The following is a 20856-nucleotide window of genomic DNA, read 5'->3' on the forward strand; positions in this document are numbered from 1 at the left end:
AAGCTCAGCTGTTCATGTAGCTAGGATTACAGGTGTGAGCACTGGCACCCAGCTCTCTGTTGTTTATTTATTATGCTTTTCATTTCTTTTCTTTTTTTTTTTTTTTTTTTTTTTTTTTTTTTTTGGCCAGTCCTGGGACTTGGACTCAGCGCCTGAGCACTGTCCCTGGCTTTTTTTTTTTTTTTTTTTTTTGGCTCAGGAATAGCACTCTGCCACTTGAGCCACAGCGCCACTTCTGGCCATTTTCTATATATGTGGTGCTGAGGAATTGAACCCAGGGCTTCATGTACGCAAGACAAGCACTCTTGCCACTAGGCCATATCCCCAGCCCCTATTATGCTTTTCTTGAGACATTGTTGAGCCTGGCAGAGTTTGCCTATGTAAACCATATGCTAGTTACTGACTACATGAGTTCCTTTGCCTTCAAAGAGTTTGCATAACACAAAATGATGATTTGATTGTGATGTCATATATGTAGAAAACTAAATAATATAATTTACGATGCAGTAGAAGGGCTTAATTTAAGGCAGCACCAAGTTAGAATGGCACTTCTCATGGACATGGGAAAGTGAGTAGTAGTGACTCACAGTTCTGCTTTAGTTACATAGTTTTGATCCCCACGTAATTTTCCTTTGAATTTCAGTATACGTCAGCATTTGAAAAGAGAAGTTTGAGGTAAAGGAGAAGTTGAAAGAGGTGTCTTCAGTCTGTCAGAAATGTCTGGGAGGGGTTCTAACTACAAAAGTCCAGTTGCTCCATCCCTGACCATCAGCTGTGGCTGTATTCAGCAAAGCCTTTGTCACAATGAACTTGAAGTTACTCTCCCTCCTGTTAGTTCATGAACTGTGTGAGAACAGAGGCTGCATCTTGCTCATTTCTTTTTTCTTTCTGTTATTTATTTATTTTTTGCTGGGGTTTGAACATTCATCATGTATTCGATACAAACTTATGTATCTCCTAAATCTTCATGTATTTTTTTTTTTTTTTTTTTTGCCAGTCCTGGGCCTTGGACTCAGGGCCTGAGCACTGTCCCTGACTTCTTTTTGCTCAAGGCTAGAACTCTGCCACTTGAGCCACAGCACCACTTCTGGCCGTTTTCTATATATGTGGTGCTGGGGAATCGAACCCAGGGCTTCATGTATACGAGGCAAGCACTCTTGCCACTAGGCCATATTCCCAGCCATTTTTTTTTTTTTTAGAAATTTTGCTAGACAGAGACTATCTTATTTAATTTCAATTTGTGGTTCTTTGGTTGCTGTTTAAGTAGTACATGATTATGCCTAGTAGATCCAAGTAACTCTTTTGAGAATTGCCTACTTGTATTATTTGTCCTTTCAAAAGACTAGTTTTTGTATGTTATTGATTCTCATGAGTTTAAAAATGCATGGTTAAAATTAATCATAGGGTGATAGATCATAAAGATTCATTCACTTTCAATTGCCTTTCAGGTTTTTAAAAAATTGTATAGGATTCTCTTTTTTTCATAGAGTCTAAGTTATCCTCCAGGATTTCTTCCTTTGGTGTTACACAGCCTCAGGCTCCAGTGTGATCAGGTATACAGCATCCCATCACAGTAAACAGTTACCCTGGAAAACAAAGCTGACTCAACATCTGTAGCCCGCCCAGGTGGACATGTGCGCTTAGAGATTTGGGTGGATAGGGAGAAAACAGACATATGCCACATAACACACATACATACATACACACAGGCACACACACAGAGGCACACGTGCCCATACCCACACACGTGCACCTGTGAGATAAGCATGCAAAGTTGAGTGTTTCTAACCCCCCAAAAATGTGAAATCTGAAATGTTCCAAAACCTAAAACTTTTGGGGTCCTGCCATGATGCCACCAGTGGAAAATTTTATACTTCAAAACTTTTTCCTGCAGGGAGTTGTGGCTCATGCCTATAAGCCCAGGCACATAGGAGGCTAAGATCTGAGAGTCACAGTTCAAAGCCAGCCTGGGCAGGAAAGTCTGGGAGATTCTTATCTTCAATTACCCACCAGGAAACTGGAAGTATGGCTCAAAGTGGTAGTGCACTAGCTGTAAGCAAAACAAAGCTCATGGACAGTGCCCAGCCCCTGAGTTCAAGCATCACAGTTGACAAGCAATAACAACAAACCCTTTTTCTTATGCACACTGTTATTTAAAACATTATATGAACTTACTTTTTAGGCTACGAACATAGGGAGTAATTAGCACACAAATGAATTTCTTATTTGAGATCCATCCCCCAAATATATATTATGTAAGTTCAGGTCCCATACATCGTTTTGGATAATGGATATTTGACCTACAACCATCTGTTGATCCATGTATGAGTGTGTAATCTTCAATAAAGTGAAGAAGATAGCTAATCATTATAATGAAATTCATCTAGATTCCAAATTACTCAAAATTTTCCAAGAACTGAGATGAAGATGGTGTCTGAGAGGAAGGAAGCAGCATGAACCAGAAAATCAAGAGATCTAGATTCTGGTTCTAGTTTTCCATGGATGAGCTGGTGTTTAGTCACACCACCTATTTGGAACTCTGTGTGTGTGTGTGCACATGTGTGCCCGTGCACACACACGTGCGTGCACATGTGCATGCATGTGCATGTGTATGCATATGAGAGGGAGGGAGAGAGAGGGAGAGAGAGGGAGGGAGGAAGAGGGAGGGAGGGAGAGAGAGGGAGGGAGGGAGAGAGAGAGAGAGTATTTTGGGGCTTGAACTCGGGGCAAGCCATCCCCGAGTATTTTTGCTCAAAGCTAGAGTTCTACCACTTGGGTCACAGCTTTACTTAAGGTGTTTTGGTGGCTAATTGGAGGTAAGAGTCTCACAGGCTTTCCTATTACGCTATCTTTGAACTATGATTCTCAGATCACAGCCTCTTGAGTAGCTGGGATTAAAAGTATGAGTTAGTGGCCCCAGCCTTCTTTTTTAAAGATCTATATAATGGAAGTGTTGAGTGATGATCCTAAATTCTTCCCCAGCTTGAACATTCTATGACTACACTGCAAGGTTTACTTTTGAGTAAATACCAAGAAGGCTGAAGCCAGAAAAGGAAATACATAGCTGTGGCCTAGGAGAGGTGTCTACAAGTTTCCAGAGTGAAAATTGGTGGCTGGCACCATTTTTGAGGAGGCAGAGAAATTACCCCTAAATTCTACCACCTAATCATGACTGCCAAGCCTGGAAGAAAGTTCAGGATTTCTGAGTGGTGAGGTAGTTCTTCATAATGATCCCGAATCTCCAGTGACATGTCCTGTGAAGTTAGCTGGGAGTCCCTAAGGCTAACAGCTGAAGAAGAGCACAGATTCATTTTAGACAGCTAGCTCTGCCTCTAGAAGGCTCTAACTGGGCTGCAGTACATTCTGACCTGTACCAATTTATCCTCATTCGAAGGCCAAACACTCTGAGGGACTGTAGCAAGACTTGACAAGTCCAAGACTAAATGTAAATTTTAGGTTTGAAAGGGATTTTGGCAACATCTAGTCCATTTCTGTTCCTGTACTTCTGTAAATACATCTTTCTTATTTACAGTTAATTGTTTATTAAATGAATTTGTATAACACATTTCTCTAAAATTTACATCCTAAATGTTGATATGTACTGGTGCCATATATTGCAGATTTATTTTTTCATAATTATTAAAAAATTCAAACTCAGAAAAATGGGAAGACTAATACTGCTAACCATATACCCTTTGTGTACTTTCATTTCTGGTAATGGATGGACACATTCTCTTCTCTCTCTCTTGCTCTCTGTATAAGTATTCACTTATTTTCTGAGGAGACATTTGAGAACTGGTTCTAGATATCATGCCACCTCGTTCTTAAATACTTCCCTTATATCTTCTAAGAACAAGGACAATCCTATACAATCACAATGCCATGATCATACCCAAGAAATGTAACACTTACACGGTGATAGTATCTAATATGTCTTTTACATCCAAACAACCCTGTGTAACTTAACAATATCTTTATAGTTGCTTTTTAAAGTCTCTGATTAGCTGGGCATGCTGGTACACAGATACCCCAGAGGCGGAGGCAGGAAGGTTATGAGATCAAGGCCAGCCTGAGTTACATACTGAGTTGTAGGCTAGCAAGACTGTCTCAAAAAAAAAGGTAAGTAAATAAATGCAAAATAAATAGAACATCTACTATCTAACAAAGGACCATGTGTAGCGTGGCTGAAGAAGAGTAATGACCAAGATGGAATTCTTATTAATAGAAGCAACTTGAAAGGTGATATTTTCATGATCACTGTGTCTTATATCCATGGAGTCCATGATCACCATTGGGGTCTGAACTCAGGGCCTTGGCCTGGGTCCTCAGGTGCTCTACCACTAGAGCCACACCACAGCCCTTTTTGCTTTACTTTTCAAATAGGGTCTTGCATTTATGCCTGAGCTAGCTAGACTGGTTTTGTTTATGTTTCCATAGCCAGGATTACAGGCATACACATGAACTATATCATATTTTTTTTTACATATATACACATCCTGCATACTACACAGAGCTCAAGGTAGAGACACGGCGCTGAGCGCCTGCAGCTCATGTCAGTAATCCTAGCTCCTCAGGAAGCTGAGACCTGACTGCAGTTCAAAGCCCGACTGGGCACAAAGGCCTGAAAGACTCCATCTCCATTTAGAAAATTCTTCATTGGAGGCATGGGTTGATTGACAGAGCACCAGTGAGGAGCAACAAAGCTGAGTGAGCGTGTGAGGCCATTAGTTCAAGTCACACATACATAAGTCTGTAACAAAAACAACAGAGTCACTATGCTTCTATTGTTTTCCTGCCTTCTCTATGCTCCTATGCTAGGTAGCCATTACTACACTTCTAATATTACCAACTCTGCCTTTTCTTAAACTTGTTATGAATGGAATATACACTGAAAGTACATTTTAAACTTTTTTTTTCTCAATATGACATCTATGAAGTCTGTCTGTATTATTGCAAGCAGCAATGGTCCGGTTTTAAATAAGCTGTGTTCTGGCATGAGTTTACTAAACACTGCATTGTATAATTTATGGACCCTTTCTCCTGTTATAGGCTTTTGAGGTATTTTTCATTTTTGGCTAGTATGGATAAAGATGCTACTAATATAGCCTTGTTTATAACCTCTTTGGCAAAGGGAAATAGTTTCTCTGAGATGTGTATCCCGGTGTGGACATGCTGGTACAAAGAGCATGTCTGCATTTAGCTTTAGTATAGATTCACACTCCCGCGTAGTACATGTTTTTCCTCCTTGCCTTCCACGTGTAGGACTTCCTGCTATTCTTACCTTGTTGCCAAGTCTTTTGCTTCTCAATCTTTCTAAATGTTTGATACTCTAGGGGGTGTCCTAATCCAGATTTGAACTTGTGTCCCTGGGTAAATAATGATATTGAACATTTTAAAATAAGATTTTTGAAGACATTTAGTGACATGCCTTTTCAAACACTTTTTGTACAGTTTAAATTTGACTTGTTTGTACTTTTTGTTTATTTGAAGGAGCTCTTTATATTCTGGATACAAATCTCTCTTAGATGTAACATAGAAAAGAATTTGCTTAAAATAATTTCATATGTGATCACAGTGTCTGACTTTGTCCATTTTTTTGAAAAGGATAAATAATTCATTGTTAGTCTAGATTAGGTAGTCAGCTTGAACAGCAAAAGTAAGTGTGTTTTAGAAAAATGAAGAATTATTTTTAGGACCTAGAACAAACGAAATGTTTGGATAAGAGAAATGATTGTCCATGAATATTTATCTTCTTTACATAGTCTTCCTTTTGGGTAACTGAACCTTATATAGAGGGCTTTGGTGTTTTGAGATAAGCAGCAGGGTCTGCTGGGGACTGAATGATAATTAAATTTTGTGGCAGGCATGACCAGATAACAACACAGGTCAAAGAATAGAAGCAAAGAAACTTAAGCTTTTCCTTTTCCAAAGCCTTTTCAGTCTAGTCAGAATTGTTACTTTATTGCCCAGGGGCAGTTGGCACTAACCCAAATGGGAAGCTTTTTAATGACCTCCCCAAGGTGGATGCAGGGCTTTGCAAATGATTTTCCTAGAACTTAGTGGTACCTCCACACCAGGATGTTGTCTGGGTTTCTACTTGACATCCATATTCAGCTAAAATCTGACTAGACCAAGGAATGGAAGCTACAACTACCACGTATGTACCCCAACTACCATTTATGGTCTCTATGCCTGTGGTTGAGATGACTGTTAGATGGGTTAGTGCAATTTGGGAAGTCTTCACCCATGAGGAGGTTAAGCTGAGTGAGCCTTGCAGGATGGAGAGAGGTCAGTCAAGAGAGGAGAGAGTTGGGAATTTAGAGTGGGATCAGGTACAGGAAAGGCTTTGGGGTAGAAAGTAGAATTGCACCCCCAAAAGTTATTGATTTGAGAGATTTTATGCTGCATCAACAGAGCAGGTGTTATACAACATTTAAAAAGACAACTCAAAGAAAATATGCAATCAGTTTGGTTGGTAGAATATATAGTTGGCAAATACCCCTACTCATCTCAGCACTGTCTTTTGCCATTCTAGGGGAGCGTGTTTAACACCTGGAAACCCATGTGGGTTGTACTGTTAGAAGATGGAATTGAATTTTATAAAAAGAAAAGTGACAACAGCCCCAAAGGAATGATCCCTCTGAAAGGAAGTGTTCTGACTAGTCCTTGTCTCGACTTTGGCAAAAGGATGGTGAGTTGGCATAGTAGCTGCAGTGAACCAACCTTGTGTCATTTGCTATCCTGCAACAGAACCATGTTCCCATGAGCAACCCTTTCTAGTATTTGGGTCTCTGTTTGGCAGATGGGTTTGGACCAATGACTCTACTTCATGAAAGGCCTCAGCCCTTGAAATGTCATTCCTAATAGGATATGTTTCCATTTTCAGTTTGTGTTTAAGATCACCACAACCAAGGAGCAGGACCACTTCTTCCAGGCAGCCTTCTTGGAGGAGAGAGATGCTTGGGTGCGGGATATCAAGAAGGCCATTAAATGCATCGAAGGGGGCCAGAAGTTTGCAAGGAAATCCACAAGGAGGTCCATTCGTCTGCCGGAAACCATTGACTTAGGGTGATTTTTCTATGTTTGCTTCTGTCTACTTCTTCCTTTCCTCTCTCTCTCTCTTCCCTCTCCAAGGTTTCCCTTGGCCACCTCTGATGGCTGTACCCAGCCAGGGGGACATTGGCTATTGGTGGACTAAGATGTATGCTCAGGGTTGAAAAAGTGATTGTGGCCTTTCCAAGGCCTAGGTGCTGAGGAGAGGAGCTACTAAGTTATTAGTTCCCTCTTATTGGGAGAAAGAGAGAGGATTCTTTATTAATTTATGAATAGCTATAGTAGATTTTTTTTTGCCAGTCCTGGGGCTTGAACTCTAGGCTTGGCTACTGCCTTCAGCTATTTTTGCTTAAGGCAGGCACTACTACTTGAGTCACAGCACTATGTCTGGATTTTTCTGGAATTAATTGGAGATAAAAGTCTCATGGACTTTCCTGACCAGACTGACTTCAAACTACAATCCTCAGATCTCAGCCTCCTGAGTAGCTAGGATTATAGGCATGAACTACCAGTGCCCATTGTAGAAGTTAGTTTTGAAAAAAAATAGTTTTAAGATCTGTAGGTAGCAAGAAAAAAGGACAATGTGTTCACACAGGAAAGATGTTTTCTTATTTATTGTCAAAGTGATGTACAGAGAGGTTACAGTTTCATACGTTAGGCCTTGGGTACATTGCTTGTACTGTTACCTCCTTCCTCATTCTCCTTTTCCCCCTCCCCCTTTCCCTCTTCCCCCATGAATTGTTCAGTTGGTTTACACCAAATGGTTTTGCAAGTGTTGCTTTTGGAGTTGTTTGTCTTTTTATCCTTGTCTCTCGATTTTGATATTCCCTTTCACTTCCCTAGTTCTAATACCAGTATATATAGTATCCAGTGTACTCAGATGAGATACAGTAATAGTGCAGGTACAACCACAGGAAGGGGATACAAGAGGATCATCAACAATAGAAGCTATGGTTTCACATGGCATGTTGAAAGTAATTACAACAGTGATATAACAGTCGTTTCCATAACATGGAGTTCATTTCATTTAGCATCTTCTTATGTGTTCATAGGGCATAGCTATTAGGCTCTTATGGTCCTCTGCTGTGACTAGCCTAATTATTCCCTATGAGGGAAACCATAGAGTCCATGTTTCTTTGTGTCTGGCTCACTTCACTTAGTATAATGTTTTCCAAGTCCTTCCATTTCCTTACGAATGGGGCAATGTCATTCTTTCTGATAGAGGCATAAAATTCCATTGTGTATATGTGTATTCGTCTACTGAGGGGCATCTGGGTTGGTTCCATATTTTAGCTTTGACAAATTGTGCTGCGATGAACATTGTTGTGCTGGTGGCTTTAGTGTGTTCTTGTTTGTGGTCTTTTGGGTAGATACCCAAAAGTGGGGCTGCTGGGTCATAGGGGAGCTCTATGTTTTTCCTTCTGAGGAATCTCCATACCACTTTCCAGAGTGGCTGAACCAGTTTACATTCCCACCAACAATGAAGTAGGGTTCCCTTTTGGCCACATCCCCTCCAACATTTATTATTGTTAGTTTTCTTGATAAAGGACATTCTTACTGGGGTGAGGTGGAATCTCAATGTTGTTTTGATTTGCATTTCTTTTATGGCCAGTGATGTCGAGCACTTTTTCATAAGACTCTTGGCCATTCTCATTTCCTCATCAGAGAAGTCTCTTTTTAAGTCTTTAGTCCACTTGTTGAGAGGCTGTTGGTTCTTTGTGGTTTTGTTTTGGAGGAATTTAATTTTTTTAGTTCTGCATATATTTTAGATATGAGGCCTTTGTTCATTGTATGGCCAGTAAAAACCTTTTCCCAATCTTTGGGTTTTCTGTCTATTTTGTGAGCTATGTCCTTTGCCCTACAGAAGCTCTGCAGTTTGCTGCAGTCCCATTTGTCCAACCTTTCCTTGATTTGTAGCATTTCTGGGTCTTTGTTAAGGAAGTTTCATCCACACAGGCAAGATTTTAACTTCAGATTCACTCACAAGTTCAAATCCACTCATAAGTTAAGAATGGCCAGCCAGGGTGGGCACCCATTCTAGATGGAAGCCATTTGTTCCTTGACCTGACTCTATTAGCTTTCCATTATTGTAAGAAGTACGTAGGATAAGCCTAGGATAATCAATGGATAATTTTGGCTTGCAGTTTTGGAAGCTTCAGTCTGTTGTCTGTTGGACCGATTTTTTTTAGGTCCCTGGTGGTGATGGTGGCAGGAATGTATGGTGCTGCAAAACTGTCTACTTCATCATTGAGGCAGATGTGTGTGTGAGGGAGAAAGACACACCCCTAATGACCAAAATAACACACTAGGCTCTACGTTTTGCTTTCTACCTTCTTCCAATAAGTCTCAAGTCTTAGCCTGACACTGTCTTAAGGGAGACATTCCTAACCCAGACTATAGCAGGTACCTTAAACATCTTGATTGTTCTTGGAGAACTGACCTTGACTGAGGGTAATTATCCATCTCAAGCACTAGAAATTAAATCAACAAATAGCTCAATGAATTTAAGACAAAGTAAGCGCCTTCCTAGTACATTTTACTGAAAGCATGGAATTGTGCAAATAAGAGTACCACTGAAACCTGGCACCTGTGGCTCCTGCCTGTAATCCTAGCTGCTCAGAAGGCTGAGATCTGAGGATACCAGTTCAAAGCCAGTCTGGGCAGGAAAGTCCATGAGACTCTCATCTCTAATTTTTTTTTTTTTGCCAGTCCTGGGGCTTGGACTCAGGGCCTGAGAACTGTCCCTGGCTTCTTTTTTGCTCAAGGCTAGCACTCTGCCACTTGAGCCACAGTGCCACTTCTGGCCATTTTCTGTATATGTGGTGCTGGGGAACTGAACCCAGGGCCTCACGTATACGAGGCAAGCACTCTTGCCACTAGGCCATATCCCCAGCCCCTCTCATCTCTAATTAACCACCAGAAAACCAGAAGTGGTGCTGTAGCTCAAGTGGTAGAGCACTAGCCTTGAACTGAAGAGCTCAGGGACAGTGCCTAGGCCCAGAGTTCAAGCCCCATGACTGACCAAAAATAAATAAATAAATACCACTGAGAGTCTGGCATTCAGTTCTGAGGCTAGGAAGAAGTGAAGAAGCAAAGTTTGTTCTCAGGGTAGCTCTCCAAGGTGGGAACTGGCAGGAAGATCTCACCATTCTGGAATGCCTCCCATTTACCCATCTGTTTTTATCTCTGTGCAGTGCCTTGTATTTGTCCATGAAAGACACTGAAAAGGGAATAAAAGAAATGAATCTGGAGAAAGACAAGAAGCTTTTTAATCACTGCTTCACAGGTAGGAGGATTTGCTTTCCTGAAAGGGGCAACTAGGGAGGGATTATGGGATTCTCCCTAAACCACATATGTAAGGTGGGGGGGCATGGATGGATGAGGGGGCACTGAACACAGGCTGGTGAACAGGAGAATTGAGCTTCACTAACATGGAAGCAGAAAGAAGGGTAGAAAAGACTTTTGTGTTCAAGATAACATTTCAGGAGGTTCAGGCACATCAACCGTCTTGGGAAATTGTTAGAAATGAACACAGTGTTGGATAAGATATAAGCCAATGATTATCAACAGTGGTCAAAAATACTATAATGTAAGATTTAAGTGAAAGTTTGTTTAAGTGAAAGTAAATTTTAGACATTGGATAGGGAAAGGTATTAGGTATTAATTTTAGATAGTATAAAATAGTGATAAAAATCTGTTCATTGGAACTAGATTGTCTTTTTTTGGGGGGGGGGGTGTCGTGGGGCTTGAACTCTGGGCCTGGGCTGTCCCTGCGCTCTTCAGCTCAAGGGTAGCACTCTACCACTTGAGCCACAGCACCACTTCCTGGAACTAGACTGTCTTGATTTAAATTCTTCTGCTACTTCCTAGCCATGAAACCTTGGGCCAATAACAAAGTCGTTTAGCAATTCTATTTACTAGCCCATAAAATGGGGAAAGTATCAGTATTTCTACTTTATAGGCTCTCTGTTTACAATGAACAAATATCTAGTGCACCCAAGGTGCTATGTAGGGCAAACTCTAAAATGCTTCTTATGATTGAAGGGTAATAGTTCTCAGAGTTAAGAGAAAGAGAAAGAGCTCAGAGAACTATTGGGATGAATAGAGGGTGATGTCTTACTTTGTAAGGAGGATAACTGATGAGAAGGTCAGGCATAGGATGGTGAGGACAAAGTTACAGAGCAGAGAAATGCAGAGTATGCCACCGGGAAAAGAAAAATTAACCAGAATGATCATCCATGGTGGAAAACAAAATGGATGTACAGTTTGTGACTAGGTTGACTTGATGCCAGGCATTGCTCACTTACAGTGCTAAGAGGCACCAAAGGAGAAAGGAAGAGATGCTAAAGGAAGAAAGCTCTGAAATGTCAGTCCAGCAGATACTTAAGAAAACAGCCCAGGAGAAGGTCAGGAAGATGAAGAAGGGTCTGGCCTATATGAGCGGATAAAAGGTCATAGGAAGGAGACTCAGAGAGTTAACACAGCAGGTCATTAACATCAGACAAATCAGGGCTAAGGCTTAGGATCCAGATAACAAAGTAAAGGAAATGGACACAAGCAAGGTTGGATCCTAGTTTCAGGACTGAAGTCACCTGTGACAGAGTCTTTAGCAAAGAAACAGAAAGTGGTTCCACCGCAGCTGTGGGTACTAGATCAGAATCAGACTATTTTCTGTAAAATGTGTCCCTGAGTCCCAGGGTGTTGGGATAAAGCTTTAGTCCTCTCATGGAAGGTTAGGGTGGGTTTGAGTTCTTTTTTTTTTTTCTCAAATTTTTATTATCAAACTGACGTACAGAGAGGTTACAGTATCATACGTTGGGCATTGGATACATTTCTTGTACTGTTTGTTGCGGGTTTGAGTTCTTATGAGTAGATGGAGGAAGTCAGGTGGCCTCAACTAGGAGACAAAAGACTGCGGAAGAGACTGGGATGTAGGAAGTGCTGACAGGTGACAATAAGCCTGCTCTCAACTGCAGTTTAAACGTGCCTTGCTGAGCAAGCATGGACTCCAGTGAGAACATAAGAAATGCAAAGGCCCAGTGTGGTGGAACTTAGGCCTAAGGTCATTCCAACTCTCTGTGTCTTAATTTTCTCAACCTTCTTACCTCTTTTAAATGGTTGCTGTGAGACTTAAAGCAGAGAAGCAGTACCCATTAGCTTATCTTTATTATTGTATTTTTCTTTTATTCATGTTATATTTGTATATAGTATACATTGATAGTATACTATATATAGTATACAATTATATCTACACTTACAAACAGTATTTACACTATAAATTATATGTACACATGCAAGCACACACATTATTATATGATCACATTTGGTAGATGGAAGAGAGAAAGAGAGAGCGAGAGCAAGAGAGAGAGAGAGAGAGAGAGAGAGGGAGGGAGAGAGAGAATGATTGAACTTAAGGCCATAAGGGTTGTTTGTCCAGCTGGGCACCATGGATCATACCTGTAATCTTAGTTACTAAGGATACTGAGATCTGGGGATCAGTCAAAAAATGGCTGCCATTAACTTATCTTTGTAGAGACTGAAAGTGGGGAAAATCTTTTCATTTGTAGGATTCATAGGAGTCTCACTCATCGAAAGCTCAAAGGTGGCATAACTAAGTACTCTTGCTTGAGTGACTGTCACTGCTGCTATTTATATTTATTTATTAATTCATTTTTGGTGGTGGTGCTGGAGTTTAAACTCAGGGTCTCACATTTGCTAGGCAAGCACTACCACCTGAGCCATGGGCCCAATCACTTTATTTTGCTTCTACTATATTCCGGTAGAATCTCCCTTTTTGAGAATTTTCTTATTTCTGCCCCTGCCTGCTCTTCTTGTCTTTTTTTTTTTTTTCTGGTCCTAGGTCTTAAACTCAGGGCATAGGCCTAGTCCCTGAGCTTTATTGCTCAAGGCTAGTGCTGTACCACTTTGAGCCACAGCTCTACTTCTGGTTTTCTGGTGGTTAGTTGGAGATAAGAGTCTTATGGACTTTCCTGCCTGGGCTAGCTTTGAACCTCAATCCTTAGATCTCAGTCTCCCAAGTAGCTAGGATTACAGGCATGATCCACTAGAACCAGGTTTTGCTTGTCTTTGAATGTCATACTATTTGCCCAAGCTGGCCTCAACCCAGTCCCATTATCTCTGCCTCCCAAGTAGCTGAGAACACAGGTATGAGCCAGTGTGCTCTGCCCCTATCAACCACATTTGTAAAGAAATCACTGTAGGGCTGGGAATATGGCCTAGTGGTAAAGTGCTTGCCTCCTATACATAAAATCCTGGGTTCGATTCCTCAGCACCACATATATAGAAAAAAGCCGGAAATGGCGCTATGGCTCCAGAGGTAGAGTGCTAGCCATGAGCAAAAAGAAGCCAGGGACGATGCTCAAACCCTGAGTCCATGCCCCAGGACTGGCAACAAAAACAAAACAAATTAAAAAGAAATCACTGTAATAAAAAATACAGAGTTTTATTTTGGCCTGCTACTGATCAGAGTGCTGGATTTATTTCATTTTCTTCCCTTTGCAGCAAAATGTTGATTAAAGGACCTTGAATATAAATACTGCCATTAAACTTAAATTTAGGACACATAGCCCATCACATTACTTGCTACTTAAAAGCTGGCAATGACTCCTGATTGCCAGATTTCTTCATGTGCCTTCAAAGCTCGGTCTGAGGACTTGGATCTTCCTCCTCTAGTCTCCTCCCCCATCCCCATGGGGTTGCCGCCACCTGCAGGCATCTGTTCCCTTGGCTGCCATCACCCGAATGCCCAACCTTTTCATCCCCTGTCTCCTACGTTTGTAAATACCCATTCATTTTTTAGGCTCCAGTCCTGTCCCTTCCTTTTCCTGACAGAGGGCAGAGGAATGGCAGAGTCCTCCCCAACCCGCTCTCCCTTTTCAACCTTCAAATTTGACCCAGTGATTTCACCCAGCCTGGGTTTGTAGCAGAATGCCTGTTATGATAAGAATTTACCACCATCTGCCTCTTTCAGATTTCCTGAGCAAATGCCCATATGGTACCCATCAGAGCACCCATATCTTCTAGATGCCCAATATATGTTCCATAAGGAATTAATTATGTGGGCTATTGAAAATTTCTTTGTTGCATGAATGACCTAGCAGCACATGGATTTTATTTTTAACCCTTTACCTTTTGTTTCCAAGCATCTAGGCCACTAACTTTTTTTTTCCCCTTGGATTGACTGGGAAGATGAGACAAACTGGACACTCTGGAGCTCTGCAGCCAATATGGGGTGATGTCCGGGACTTGTTCCTTGGGAAAAATGAGCTAACTTTCCCTCTTCTGGGCCCATCCAGGTAGCTGTGTCATCGACTGGCTGGTTTCCAACAAGTCGGTTCGGAATCGCCAGGAAGGTCTGATGATCGCGTCGTCGCTGCTCAATGAAGGGTACCTGCAGCCCGCTGGGGATCTGTCCAAGAAAGCAGCTGATGGCATTGCTGAAAATCCTTTCCTGGACAACCCTGATGCCTTCTACTACTTTGTAAGGGAGAAAAGCTACTCAACTCTTCTTCCTGTGGTGGGGGCAGCCCAGGGCAGATGCTCCATTTTTCTCAGAGTACAGCCACACATACAACAAAGCATGCACGCCTCTGCAGAGACGGGTTGGATGGGTGAGGAGGAGAGAGCAAAGGCCAGGCAGGGAGAAAGAGGAAATAGGCAAAGCCTCCAAGCCCTGCCATGAAGCGGGAGGCCCATGAGGCCTGTGCTACACCTGCACCGCCCACGCCTGACAGCTGTCCCCGCCACAGTGCTGCCCTGTTCTGCCCTGCCCAACTAAATTAGTTTCAAGGGAAAGACCATTTACTCCAGTCATTGTCTCCATTTAAGCTGTACTATCTTTACTGTAGTCTACATAGAATTCATGCTTCAAATATATTAGGCTCTAGCACAGAGTGGGCATTCACATTGACAGAGAAGACTAGAGCTACAGTGGTGAAAAGACGATAAAACTAGGCAAAAGTTTTGACCATAGAGTCACAGGCGTGACGAGTTGGTTGAATTTCTCAAATGCACATTACAATATGTGACTGTGTTTGTATGCACACTTGTGGGACATGATTACCACGGATTGGGAAATAGTGTATTATGCAAGTTGGGTCTAAACTTAGGCCATGTGATAATTCCAGCAATAGTGGGTTTCTAGGGAGATTTGGGGCAGTTTTGTTTCTATTTTGGGTCAGGATATAGAAGTTAGGAAGCTTTTCAAGAGGAACATCCTTCTTACAAAAACGAAGTGAACATCTCTGGGTCTCATTTCATTTTGAGGGAAGTTCCATTGTTGGTACTCCTTTTTTGCTTTTCAGACTTCTGATCTGGCTATTTATAGCTATTTAAGTGCAGGGTTCTGTTTTTAGGATAGTCAGAGCCCAGAGTCTTTCTCCTCTGTATGACTCACTACTTGCTTGTAGCTTACTTAGTACATCCCAATTCCCTCCTGATTTCAGGGAATGAAGTGGACACATGGTCCTGGTCTTCTCAGAGGAGAAAACACTGAGTGGCAAAGCGCTGCATAGAGTCCTATGCATTAGTTATCCTGATTTTAAGGAGATGGCCATGAGATCTTGAGGGGAGAAAGACTTTGAAGGCAGAAATGTGCATTGTGAAGAAGATTAAGGCACACTTAGATGATAGCTTGAGTATCCTGGAAAATGAAAAGATGTTGGTAGGATCATATTAGGCAGACAAAAAAGAAACAGAATCTAGAAGCAAGAAAATGGAGGAGGGAAAACTAGCTCACCAAGAACAACTTTTACTTTTAAGGTTCAGATTGGGATATGCATAGTAGCCAGGAAGAAAAAGAGGAGCCTGCTTAATTGGCAGGAAGGAAGAGGAATGCTACAGGTAGCAATATGCCTGCCCCTGGTAAAGTCAGCTTGCTCTGTTTTCCCCACAGCCAGACAGTGGGTTCTTCTGTGAGGAGAATTCCAGCGATGATGATGTGATTCTGAAGGAAGAATTCAGAGGGGTCATTATCAAGCAGGGATGTTTACTGAAGCAGGTGAGTGCTAATCACCACTTCTTCCTAGCTCTTTTTCCTTACCATGTACTTTGTTTCAATCCTAACTTACCAAATGACAATTTATTTGGCCAGTAACCAACCAGAAGTGAAACTCACAGAATGAAAGAGAGACAGCAGAGCTATGCCATGAAGGTAGCATCGGGTTAGGAGAACCAGAGCAGGCAGGGCTGATGATACCTCCAGAAGTAGAAGCAGGGAAGTGTCTCTTTTATCAATATCATAGGAGAAAATGATGTTTTAAGAAAGAATTGCCCCATTTACTGGCAGGATGAAATAAATTACTTAAGAGGAGCCATCTAAAAGACAAAGAAATTTCATGGTAAAGTATTGCCCTTTTGCTTGTCCTCAACACCACCAGGAAGTAGGAGCTGGACACAGGCACAGGAGAAGCTCTTATGGCTTTGAGATCAAAGAGGTATCATTTCAGTCTCTGGGGTAAGGCCTGGTGACACCCCAGAATAGAGCATGTCTCCATAGGAACATAAAGCACAGGTCAAACCCAAGCTGAAGATATTAGACACAATCATGGGGGAAGCGATGTGCAATTTCCCAGTGTTCACAGGTGTGACCAGACAGTTTGCCCAGCAATGCATGGGGAAATGAAGAGCTCTGGTTGATTCCCTGGTGCCAGGGCACATGGGTAAGAGGTGAGACATTACAAGGGCTTGTGACAAGTGGGAAATCCAGAGTAGGAAGACAAGAGAATATGCCAGGGGAGACAAATTGGACAGAGTGTCATGGAAGCCGAAGTTGTCTCAGAGGGCTAAGCTCTTGTCTTCCCAGCTGTGAAGTGAGCTGCCTTCAGAGTTATGCTAAATCTATAATGGACAGAAGATGACTGCTGTAAAGTGGTTGCTGTGTCCCCGTTGTAAGCTCCATGGACTGGGATTTAACTGGCTTCCTGTCTCAGTGGCCCATGAAGCCTCCCAATATATGCCTCCCAAGTAGCTAGGATTGCAGGTGTCAGCCACTGTGTCCATTTTAATACCAAGTTTTACAAGAATAGAGTCGAGAGAGAGAGAGAGAGAGAAAGAGAGAGAGATTTAGGAAGAACTCTAGTGTTTGGGACAGGGTACCAGCTGACTAGGTTAAAGGAATGGCACCGGAGTCAGGGCTACTGAAAGGGGGCCCTTACACAAAGAAGGATCTTTCTTTCTTCTTTCTATTTGCTTCTGCAAAACATGATTATGCTACGTTGTTAATACAAGGGAAACTTGGGAAGGAATTGAATCTCCTTATTTCACTGATCCTTTCTAGAATTCTATATTGCACTTCTTAAATTAGTTGGACAACTTCTTACCTGTTTTTTTTTTTTTTTTGTGGTGGTGGTGGGGCTTGAATCTAAGACCTGCTCCATGGTAGGCAAGTGCTCTACCACTGGGCGATACTCCTTAGCTCCTAGCCCTAATCTTGAGAAGAGTTCTGAAAAGTTGAACCAGACTGGACTATAGCTATGTGTGGGGGAAATACACACAGTAGGAGGCCTGGGATGGTGAAACCTGGATTAAGTGTGTGTTGAAGATAAGGGGACCAGGAGTAAAGGTTTTCTTTTGCTTCCCTTCACCAAAAATGAGACAGATACCAGTTACCTTAGCTAGCCCAGATCATGCACATTTGAATCCCCTGGAGAACTGTTAGAGACTTAGAGCCTCTGGAGTTTATTTTTAAGCTCCCAAGTGATTTTCATATACAGGAAGGCTAAAGTAAGAGCCATTGAGCTAGGCTTTTTCACTTAAAAGCTAATGTATTCTGCTCTCAAAACACAACTTTTAAAATAGTTTCTTTTAAACTTCCTTTTACATAAAGAAAAGGACATCAGGGATTTGGTCCTCTTGCATTTTCATTTTCTATTGTAATTATTATGATTATCAGTTCTTGGGGATATGAATTCAAATTTATTGAGTTCATATTTCATACTTCTAAGCACTTAGCCATGGTTCATGTCAGAATCACTTGAGAGAATTCAGAAATACTCTTTAAGTTCCACAAAGAGTAAACAACCCTTCTAGATTTTGCTGGAAACCAGCCAGGGCTTACCTGTGTAGAAGAATCATAACAAAGGGCACCTGTATCCCACACTTCACAAATGTCAAATAGTTGTGTCCAGCTAAAGAACTGTCCCTATCTGGACACCAGTGGCTCATGCCTAGGTACTCAGGAGGCTGAGATCCGAGAATAGTGGTTTGAAGCCATCCCAGGCAGGAAAGCCCCTGAGACTCTTATCTCCAATTAACCACCAGAAAACAGGAAGTGGAGCTGTGGCACAAAGTGGCCTTGAGTGAAAAAACTCAGGCACAGTGCCTAGACTCTGAGTTCAAGCCCCACAACTAACAGAAAGAGAGAGAGAGAGGAGAGGAGAGATAGATAGATGAGAGAGAGGAGAGAGGGAGAGGAAGAGAGGGAGAGGAAGAGAGGGAGGTAAAGAGAGGGAGAGGAAGAGAGAGAGAGGGAAGGAAGGAAGGAGGGAAGGAAGGAAGGAAGGAAGGAGGGAAGAAAGGAAGGAAGGAAGGAAAGAAGGAAGGAAGGAAGGAAGGAAGGAAGGAAGGAAGGAAGGAAGGAAGGAAAAAAATGTCCTGCCTTCTATTATTCCCAGTTCTGGATCAGAGAAATAACCCCACTTGGGAAATGGAACACGTTTTAGGATGGCAGAATCCTCTTTTACATAATTGAGTAGCTAGTGTTTGATTCCCAACCACAAATAGTCTTTGGGGGGAAGGGCAGTGTGTTACATAAGCTTTTCTTGAGCCTGCTGCAGAGTTAAGCACTTTTCCTGGTGGATGACAGGCAATAAACACTTGTGAAATGCATGAAATTGAATCTAAGTAGATGATGACTTGGACAACACAGCAACAGTTCTTGGAAATCCTAGGCATACATAGATTTTCCAAAATCCTTCAGGGAATACTCATTGCATGAAAGGGGAGCAGACGCCCACCTGGCGTCAAACTCTTCAGTGAGCCACACTGCAATCTCTGTCAGTGCTTCTAGGGAACTCAGTGGCTGCCAGAGTTGGCTGATTTGGTGTCTTTCTTGTTACCTTCCTCTTCCTGCCACTCTTGATTACTTGGTGGCCACCCAGCAATTGCTCAAGAGAGCATGACAGCTGTGTCTGCAAAGAGGAAAGGGTGTGGGTAGCCACGTCAGCTCTGGTGATCTTCTGGGCAAGATTGGTTAAGGTGAAAAGTAGAAAAATCCCTCCTTTGAGAAGCTGCTGCCTTGAAAAAGGCATTTTGGAGATGATAGAGTGAAGGGAAATATGTTCTGACCTTCCATGTAACTTTATAGGGTGTTTTTTTTTTTTGGCCAGTCCTGGGCCTTGGACTCAGGGCCTGAGCACTGTCCCTGGCTTCTTTTTGCTCAAGGCTAGCACTCTGCCACTTGAGCCACAGCGCCGCTTCTGGCCGTTTTCTGCATATGTGGTGCTGGGGAATCGAACCTAGGGCCTCGTGTATCCGAGGCAGGCACTCTTGCCACTAGGCTATATCCCCAGCCCCTTTATAGGGTTCTTGATTGCATCCTTCAGGCAAGTAAAAGCATTATGATTTATCTATTTATTAAATTGTATTGTTGGACCAAATACTTGGTAAAAAAAAACACCAAAAAACCTCTTAAGCTCATTCTTGAAAGCTTTCTTCAAATTTCTTTGCCCTAAATTTATAACCTTATTTGCTAGAACCTGAAGTAATTCTCTTTTACTTTCACAATTAAGAAAATGAAAAATGTAAAAAAAAGTCAATTGTTTACTTGTCTAATATGTGATGCTCTGGAAATTACAAATTATATTCTTTATATTGGCAAGGCAGAAACTATTTAATCTAGTACTTTTTTGTCTTCTAAAGTTAAACGATCTGAATTGTTTATGGGAAATCATAGACTCAAGGCTCACATGGCACTCTACGTGCGGCTGTAAACTGAGCATGGTGGCACACAATTATAAACTCAGTTCTCAGGAGGCAGAGGTAGATAAGTTCAAAGCCTGCCTCAGATGTTATATAATACATTTCAGGCCTTCCCAGGCTTCATAGTCAAACTCTGTCTGAGAAACACAAACAAAACAAGAAATAACAAAATAAAAACAAAACCTACTGTAAGGTAGCTGAAACAACTACATCAGCAGTGGCAATTACAAACAGATATGAATTAGCTTCTTTCTGTGTGCCAGGCACTGTGCTAGGCACTAGGGAACAAAGGATGAGGGAGAGACAAATCCTGCCCTTAAAATCCACAGACTAGTTGATGCTAGTGCCTAATTCTACCAAGAAACTCCAAGCCCTGTTCTATCTTCATTGTGTCTGCTACAGCCAAATTCATTCCCATTTCTACTGAGGGTACCCAAAGTTAGTTCTTAGGAATGTCTTGCTTAGATTGTTGCAATCATTCCCTAATGACATATATATTTTTCTTTAGTAGCTTCCAGTTTTCTAACCAGCTGGAACCTTCTCCATCTTGTCACCAAATTAATTTTCCTAAAATGTCATTGTGGTCTCACTTCTTACTCATAAACCATCATGCACAACCCCCAGCTTTTATTTTTGCTCAGGCCTGTTTGCTCCCTATTTGCCCTGCATTCCAGCCAGACTGGTCTTGTTCATAGCTGTCTGTTCGTGTCTATGCATTTTCATCTTGGCACTACCATTCGTCTTTCCATGTAGACAAGTCTAGGCCCCTAGGAGGCTTTGACAAACAAAGCCCACATTACATACCACTCTACTTCCTTTGAAACCTATCATCTATACCAGCCGCTTGACTTGGGCTTTGCTATT

The 20856-nt window shown here is 41.9% G+C and overlaps 1 protein-coding gene and 1 long non-coding RNA gene across 2 annotated transcripts in view; both read left to right on the forward strand.

The window, feature by feature from the left end:
• The window catches only part of Plek (pleckstrin), a 32829-nt gene that overhangs the window by 8186 nt on the left and 3787 nt on the right, over positions 1 to 20856 (forward strand). Inside the window, exons 2-6 of the mRNA XM_048352643.1 lie at positions 6536 to 6691; positions 6887 to 7068; positions 10248 to 10339; positions 14370 to 14554; positions 15968 to 16072. Of these exons, the coding sequence (XP_048208600.1) occupies positions 6536 to 6691; positions 6887 to 7068; positions 10248 to 10339; positions 14370 to 14554; positions 15968 to 16072 (720 nt within the window). The remainder of the gene's footprint in view (positions 1 to 6535; positions 6692 to 6886; positions 7069 to 10247; positions 10340 to 14369; positions 14555 to 15967; positions 16073 to 20856) is intronic.
• Positions 19243 to 19678, forward strand: LOC125356280. The gene is made up of 2 exons (XR_007211849.1): positions 19243 to 19379; positions 19595 to 19678. It is a non-coding gene; the product is annotated as an uncharacterized LOC125356280 (long non-coding RNA).

Source organism: Perognathus longimembris, chromosome 8, assembly GCF_023159225.1.
Source record: "Perognathus longimembris pacificus isolate PPM17 chromosome 8, ASM2315922v1, whole genome shotgun sequence".
NCBI classification, from domain to species: domain Eukaryota; kingdom Metazoa; phylum Chordata; class Mammalia; order Rodentia; family Heteromyidae; genus Perognathus; species Perognathus longimembris.